General features: G+C 40.5%; 1 protein-coding gene across 1 annotated transcript; it reads left to right on the top strand.

The window, feature by feature from the left end:
- Positions 1 to 205: 205 nt before the first annotated feature.
- Positions 206 to 8,105, top strand: LOC109892300 (bone morphogenetic protein 7). Its single transcript, XM_020484746.2, has 5 exons — positions 206 to 618; positions 2,844 to 3,001; positions 4,010 to 4,096; positions 4,404 to 4,525; positions 6,125 to 8,105. Exons 1-5 carry the CDS (start codon positions 491 to 493, stop codon positions 6,260 to 6,262), a joined length of 633 nt encoding a protein of 210 aa, XP_020340335.1. The 5' UTR covers positions 206 to 490; the 3' UTR covers positions 6,263 to 8,105.
- The last annotated feature ends 432 nt before the right edge of the window (positions 8,106 to 8,537 follow it).

Genomic DNA, 8,537 nt, shown 5'->3' with positions numbered 1-8,537 from the left:
ATGATACTCTTTGTCTATACAACTACGGTAAGTAGTCTCTCTCTCTCAATCTTTCTGTCTCTCCTAATCTTTCTCTCTCCCTCTCTCAATCTTTCTCTCTCAGCTCTCTCTCTCTCAGCTCTCTCTCTTTCTCTCTGGTCCTTCTCTATCACCCCAACACTGTTTCATACTTGCAGGACATAAAAACAATGTAAAATATTCCAAGGACAACCTGGTGTACGAGGAGATAAAGCTGAGGTTTCCAGGCCAATACAAACAATAGCTATTCTCTTCCTGCCCCGTTGTGAGCTTCCATTGGATAACCAGACCTCTACCAGAGCGTCATTATCAGTTGTACCAGTACAGCCTCCTCCTCTGCCAACTGAAGAACACCTAGTTCTTCCTTCATTACTGAACATAGTCAAATTCATTTATTGCCACAAAACCACAAGTTGGTGGTATTTGCTCTGATAGTTGCGTAGAGGCCAGACTGACCACCATCTTTCCAAAAATGTATTTTGCGCACTTTGTGATGATTCTGGTGCTCTTTGGTTGTTCTCTGGGGAAATCTTTTGTCCTCCAGTCCTCGGTGAAGGAACCCGCTGCAGCTACTGGCTCTGCCGTCCTCCACCCCGACAGGTTAGTAGTATCACCTCTCGCTGGAGCGACACATCACTGGATAGTCAGAAGGTCATAGAGGACACATCAACTCTGGAAATAATTCAAAAAAATGGTCAGAAGGTCATAGAGGACACATTAATTCTGGAAATAATTCAAAAAAATTGTTTTTGGTTAAATAATCTGTCCGTCTAACCAACACAGAAACTTAGTATGTTCTCATTATGCCAATCCCTGACATAAACTATTTTCTAAATTCCATGCCCAGTTCTACAGGTCATCAAGACTTGAAATAGCCAACCATATATCCAGTGTTAGGCTATTTTAAATCTTGATGACCCATACAGCTGCACCAGGTTATATCATGACTTACAAGGTCACCGTTGATAAATGCTTGCTGAGGCCTCGTGCAATGAGCCGGGTGTTGTATGAGAGGTTTACTTGGCTGCATCTAGATTTGAGAGAGCTGACCTTACAGTTTTAAGTGTAACATTGTGTTCTCCCCAGGCATGAACAAAACTATAAATCTTTCTTACATGACAACATTCAAGGCATAGAGACAGAGCAACGCTGTCTGCAACACTCCAGAGACAGTGTTGCTGACAGCGCTGTTCTTCTATCTTTAGACATAGAGCCGATCCACCTCAAATAGAGATTGTGAGAACAAACTGCCTGAAAAAAGTATGGTCTCCGGTTATAGATTTAACAACGCATGCTTTGGTAACAGAGCCAACTTTAGTCTGAGTGAACACGCTGTTGTAATACTTTACCTAAAGGTTGATCCGGTTGGATTTATAAAATCATCTTCTGATTAAATCTATTCCATTAAATTACCAACAGTACCCCCAATTTAACAGCATGCCATTAATACCTTGATTGAAGTCCATCTAAATATGTCATGCACAAAATGGTGCTTGATGATTCTTTCAGAGAATTCTCACAAAATGGTGCTTGATGATTCTTTCAGAGAATTCTCACAAAATGGTGCTTGATGATTCTTTCAGAGAATTCTCACAAAATGGTGCTTGATGATTCTTTCAGAGAATTCTCACAAAATGGTGCTTGATGATTCTTTCAGAGAATTCTCACAAAATGGATGCAAGAGATTGAAAAGAACAGGCTATCCATGGTTCTGCAATCTGAAGTGTAGCCAGCCAGGACTGTGAATGCCTGAGAGAGAGAAGGCAGGTGGCTGCGTTCCATTGCTAACATTACAATCTCCTTCTCTCTGTTGCGGTCAAAGGCAATAGGAGGCCCACGGGCCAAATTCGGCCCTTTTGCAATTTTATTTGTCTGTCAGTGTTGCTGACAGCGCTGTTCTTCTATCTTTAGACATAGAGCCGATCCACCTCAAATAGAGATTGTGAGAACAAACTGCCTGAAAAAAGTATGGTCTCCGGTTATAGATTTAACAACGCATGCTTTGGTAACAGAGCCAACTTTAGTCTGAGTGAACACGCTGTTGTAATACTTTACCTAAAGGTTGATCCGGTTGGATTTATAAAATCATCTTCTGATTAAATCTATTCCATTAAATTACCAACAGTACCCCCAATTTAACAGCATGCCATTAATACCTTGATTGAAGTCCATCTAAATATGTCATGCACAAAATGGTGCTTGATGATTCTTTCAGAGAATTCTCACAAAATGGTGCTTGATGATTCTTTCAGAGAATTCTCACAAAATGGTGCTTGATGATTCTTTCAGAGAATTCTCACAAAATGGTGCTTGATGATTCTTTCAGAGAATTCTCACAAAATGGTGCTTGATGATTCTTTCAGAGAATTCTCACAAAATGGATGCAAGAGATTGAAAAGAACAGGCTATCCATGGTTCTGCAATCTGAAGTGTAGCCAGCCAGGACTGTGAATGCCTGAGAGAGAGAAGGCAGGTGGCTGCGTTCCATTGCTAACATTACAATCTCCTTCTCTCTGTTGCGGTCAAAGGCAATAGGAGGCCCACGGGCCAAATTCGGCCCTTTTGCAATTTTATTTGTCTTACCAAAGATGTCTTAGTAAAAATTATAAATACAACTTCTTTTTTTTTTTATCACCAGGAATTGTTTTCTAAAGTATTTTCATGACCATATACTGAAAATAAAAAGAAATACTAAAATAAAAAGACAACTGGAATGCTACAAATATTTTATTGTCAGAAAATAAGCAAATTAAGTTTCAATTGACTGTTTTACATATAAACTCGATTTGATTTGCAATAAACTAATTTGTCTGTTCCGTGTGCAGGTGCCATGGAGAGTTGTTGAATGACATCAGAAAGACTCTTATTGGAGCCCTCAACCTGCAGCAGGAGCCCCAGGTGACGTCGGACAGACTGACTGCCATCAGAGAGCAATGGAAGACCGCATTCTCTGCCATCTCTCACAAGACCCAGGACAAAGCAGGTAGACACATTTTTGGGGGGCAATAGAACTCCAGGATCCCACTTAATTTAGATAGTATGACCCTCTGATCTACTATATTAGACTAACACATGGTACACACACGTACATTATAATATTGTTGAACAGTGGTATCATACATTTTGTATTGTAGATATGTGGTGGTGTGACAGTGTTATATGATGAACTGTTTAATTTTATGTGTGATATAAGTGTCTTAATGTGTCTGGACTCCAGGTAGAGTAGCTGCTGCCTTGGCAGGAACTACTGGGGATCCCTAATAAACCCCAGGGAGAGTAGCTGCTGCCTTGGCAGGAACTACTGGGGATCCCTAATAAACCCCAGGGAGAGTAGCTGCTAATAGTGATCCATAATAAACACAAATACACAATACAAATACTTTCAGATAGTTTGTTGATAATCTGACCATCTTTTGATAAGCAACTGCCTGCTAAGGTTACGGTTAGGCATGGGCTAGTTTTAGAATTAGGTTAAGGGTTAAGGGTTAAGGTATGGGTTATGTTTAGAATTAGGGTAAGGGTTAGGGTATGGGTTACGTTTAGAATTAGGGTAAGGGTTAGGGTATGGGTTACGTTTAGAATTAGGGTAAGGGTTAGGGTATGGCTTAAGTTTAGAATTAGGGTAAGGGTATGGATTACGTTTAGAATTAGGGTAAGGGTTAGGGTATGGGTTAAGTTTAGGGTTAGTGGATGTTTAGTTGACATGTTGTTGACAGTTATTGAACATCTACTGACTATCTACAAACCATCTACTAAGGACTATCCAAATAAAGTGTTGCCAACTTCAGTGTCATCCAAATTGTAGATAACAGCAGAGGTGAGTAACTTCCAATGCGGAGAGTAAAACCCGGTTCTTCTGACCAAACGTGCAAGTGTGCTAGCCAGTTCGTAATGGGCTATATGATCATTACATTATTCTGCTTCTAGTATTCTGATGCATCATCACAATGTTTCTTATTGATTCATATATGTCCTTTCCCTTTCTGCATAGTGGCTTTACCCCAGGCTGTGGGTCCTGCAGCAGACAACAGTAGTGGTCTGAAATGCTGTCCGCTGGCCTCACAGATCTTCCTGAAAGGTGACCAGCTCTGTTCACACAAATTTAATAAAACACTGTTAATCTATGAAACTTCAATAAAGTGTGTTTATTTTTATATATATATATTTTTTAAAGTTTTTATTTGTGCAACTGCGACCTGGCCAAGACGTGTGTGTGTGTGTGTGTGTGTGTGTGTGTGTGTGTGTGTGTGTGTGTGTGTGTGTGTGTGTGTGTGTGTGTGTGTGTGTGTGTGTGTGTGTGTGTGTGTGTGTGTGTGTGTGTGTGTGTGTGTGTATCACCATAGCATTTAAGCCTTCTGTGTCGTCTGTCTTCATTTCTCCATTAGATCTTGGCTGGGAGAACTGGGTAATCTACCCTGAGAGTTTCACCTACGTCCAGTGCTCACCCTGCAACTCTCAACTGGACCTGAGCCCCTCGCGCTGCCCATCACACACTCCTCCCGCACAGGTATAACAACCCTTCATGATTCTTAAAAAAGGAAAGCCACTTTACTGGTGTGTAGTAGGACATTGTGTGGTTTATGATCATGATCAACTGTATTATCATTATGTGAATAAGCTTACTATAATATGTTTTTGGCTTGTCCTATTGGATAATTGGATTCTGAGTTGGTCCGCTGCCTTAAGATCCACATCTGGTTTCCATTTTAGTCAGTCCGTAAGTCAAGCACAATGTTCAGTTTAGTTCCTAGAAAAGCAGCAGACCAAATGCATAAATCAAAAACATTCAAATACTTTTAGTTGTCAGCTTGCCTGGAACAGTAGGAAAGTGCAACGTCTTCCCACCCTGCATACCAGTAAAGCTAACAACAACAAAACAAAAAAAATCGGGCGCACATCAAGATTAAGAGAATTTGTCTCAGGTCTGGGAAAACAGCAGGGAAACAGAGTGTCCTGGAGAGACCCCAGGCTGTGCTAGGGGAGATATCAATGTTTTGTCTAGGTATCTGCGGAAACAAGCAGCTCTGTGAGTGAGAAGCACAGCCAGGTGCAAGGTCGATCATGAGGAACATCTTGCAGCCACCTGTGCTTTAGACTTATCACATTTCTCGCAGTGTTTCAACTTACTGTTAACAGTTTTTTTTAGATACTTTTTATGGCAATGTATTTGGCTAAAACGTCCCATTCTAAATCCACTAGTATTTCAGCTTAATGACTTTAAATAATGTTTCCATCAGGATAACATTGTACCACCAGTAGGACTGGGACCACCAATGAGACACCAATTTTAGGTTATTGAGGATTTTCTTCAAAGGAGGTCACAGATGCTCAAATCTAAGGTCCTTAACCCTTAAAAATGTTTACTAAAGGCACATGATTCATAATTTTGCTCATAATGTTATTTCCCTTCATTTAAATTGTCTAACACCAAGTGACACTGGATTTAGACACCAAATTATCAATGGGATCCTCAAATTTGTAACATACTAAAAGGGTGTGATTGCTAAAAAAAATATTTATTATGAATTGGGTTGTTCGAGCCCTGAATGCTGATTGGCTGACGGCCATGGTATATCAAACCATATACCACGGGTATGACAAACCATGTATTTTTTTATGCCTCTAATTACATTGGTAACCAGTTTATAATAGCAATAAGGTACCTCGGGGGGTTGTGGTATATGGCCAATATACCACGGCTAATGGCTGTATCCAAGCACTCCCCGTTGCGTCGTGCGTAACAGCCCTTAGCCATGGTATATTGGCCATATACCACAACCCTTCTGACCTTATGGCTTAAATATAGACTCCTCCCTAGATAAATGTATTGTATATGCCAGTGGTTGTCTAGGTAAAAAGAAGGCTACTACAAGTCTTCCAAAAATAGTGAAGACAGCACTTCAACGCCTAAGGTTGTATTCAGGTTACTATATGATACTCTGTTGTTGACTCCTCCCCCTCTCTTTAACCCTAACCCCAGATGTTAACTCCTCCCTCCTCCTCTCTTTAACCCTAACCCCAGATGTTAACTCCTCCCTCCTCGGCTCTTTAACCCTAACCCCAGAAGTTAACTACTCCCTCCTCCTCTCTTTAATCCTAACCCCAGATGCCGTGCTGCCAGACCACTTCTACAGAGCATGTGCCCTTCCTCTACATGGATGAGTTCAGCACCCTCACCATCTCCTCTGTTCAGCTCACCCGCACCTGCGGCCCTGGCAACCCCCAGCTGCCAGCTGAGGACTGATCATTGACCAACCCCCACCCCATCCCGGGGAGCCCCCACCCCATCCCAGGGAGCCCCCACCCCATTCCAGGGAGCCCACCCAATGCCATCCCAGGGAGTCCCCCTTCCCCATATCTATTCTGCTCATGAAATACCTATAGAGTGGACATGGTTGCAACATTCCAGTAATTATCCCAAAATTCCCAGGTTTTCCAGAATTTCCATTTGGAAGATTCCCAGAATCAAGAAGGAATACGCAGCAAATACATAATCCTCCAATCAGGAGTTTTGGAAAAATCTGTGAATCTTGGGAAAATTACAAGAACCTTGCAACCTTAAATGTGAAGGTTTTGTCTTGCAGCTTTGTTTTGGCACATAGCCTACATTCCTAAATAGATTATGGCTGTTTCCTAGTTTTTTTTCTAGTTAATTTTACGAAACATTTGAATATTGAAATGTGTTCATCTTGAGGAGCATAAAAAAAATGGATCATTGCGGCTTCATAAAATCTCTAGACAAGCTCCAATATGAAACCCTGCTCTCCTCTCTTTTCCCAGAAGGGGGATTATTGTAAGCAGTAGCTACATAAAAATACATATAAATACCTAGAGAATCCTGCACATGCTCAGAAGCTTCGAGACATAAATATAAATACCTAGAGAATCCTGCACATGCTCAGAAGCTTCGAGACATAAATATAAATACCTAGAGAATCCTGCACATGCTCAGAAGCTTCGAGACATAAATATAAATACCTAGAGAATCCTGCACATGCTCAGAAGCTTCGAGACATAAAAATAAATATAAATACCTAGAGAATCCTGCACATGCTCAGAAGCTTCGAGACATAAAAATAAATATAAATACCTAGAGAATCCTGCACATGCTCAGAAGCTTCGAGACATAAAAAGGTCTGAGTAAAATCAGATCTGCAGCCACTCCGTTCTGAAAAACAAAAAACTGACAGCTTTTAGTTCTGGTTGAATAAACGTTGGCAGTCTTGCTTTGATGACATTTCATATGTGCTTTGATGCTATTTTTGACGACGATATTTCGCAACCCTGAAGTGCTAGACTGGCAAGGGATTAAAGCAATGCTACTCCATGTTCCCCACAAAAATGTGAACACAGGCTTCCCATGCCAAAAAAAAAACCTCTCCGGGTGGGAAAGCCGGCCCAGCACTAGGCAATAACAGCAGAGCTCTCATCTAAACAGGCTTCTCCCCGGGCCTCTAACATGCATGGAACCAGTTCTCTACAAAAGTATAAAAAAAAATTAAAATAAATTCTGGGTTATGTAAAATAAAGATTCTGATCTCCCCAAACAAAAATCTTGTTCTTATATGTGCTGTGATTTTCCACTCCATTGGGAATTGCCCTCTTGGAAAGCTCCATAGCTCATGTTTGGACAAGTAGAAACCTTTGGCATAGAGATAAATAATAGTGCTGCGGTTTTCACCAAACAAAGCCTATCATTTTCAGTTAAGACATTTGTTCGGTTGCACATATGGAGTCCAAAAAGTATTGAAGTTTTCTACATTTGCGACTTTAATTGTTATCCCCCAATGCTTCCCATGTGCACCTTTCGACAATATTGTTGTCTATCAGTCCTAAACTAGGTCCACAGCGTTTTCTGGGTTTGGCAGTTGGATAAATATATACTCTTTTTATATTTTCTTTGAGATACACTAAATAAATGTATTCCTTTTTACTTTTACCTCACATTGCCACCTTTTCACTATGTATTTTCCATCATAATATTTATCACCACGATATGGAATGTACCTGAGGTTGTCACAGCTTCACTAACAAGTTTTGGTTAAAAAAAATGTTGTGAAATGTGTTATTGCCATTTGATCACACAGTTTTGAGAATTTGTATCAATTATGTCTATTATCTGATTAAATTCTTTAATAAATGCTACTACAATAATTCTGGATTCCAATTTCATTATTTCCAAGATTAAACAGTCAAATATCAGTATTTTATATTTTTTGTGCATTGGAGAATTCATACATTTTGACAGCATTTATAAATAGTATCTTCGTTCACTGACATTTTAACACTGCATTTAAAGTGTAACCTAAACGTTAATAACTATTTATACAGTGACCTCTTAATAGAGGGAGTGATTCATAGCCCCCGGCTGTGGGATCAGTTTGACAGGAAACCTAAATGTACAGGGGGGCGACAAGAGGGGAAACCAGGTTTCTGGGTCGCCCCTCCAGCAATGCAGCACCATCTGTAAAACAGCATCGACATCCTGTTGCGCACTTCTTATTCTGGGTCGTTCCATG

Source organism: Oncorhynchus kisutch, linkage group LG6 (genome assembly GCF_002021735.2).
Source record: "Oncorhynchus kisutch isolate 150728-3 linkage group LG6, Okis_V2, whole genome shotgun sequence".
NCBI classification, from domain to species: domain Eukaryota; kingdom Metazoa; phylum Chordata; class Actinopteri; order Salmoniformes; family Salmonidae; genus Oncorhynchus; species Oncorhynchus kisutch.
This window is presented reverse-complemented; position numbering and strand designations above follow the sequence as displayed.

Coding starts and splice junctions, on each gene's coding strand:
- LOC109892300 (XM_020484746.2), top strand. CDS start 491: ATGTATTTTGCGCACTTTGTGATGATTCTGGTGCTCTTTGGTTGTTCT. Junction 4,097..4,403: donor CTCACAGATCTTCCTGAAAG/GTGACCAGCTCT, acceptor TTTCTCCATTAG/ATCTTGGCTGGGAGAACTGG. Junction 4,526..6,124: donor CACACACTCCTCCCGCACAG/GTATAACAACCC, acceptor TCCTAACCCCAG/ATGCCGTGCTGCCAGACCAC.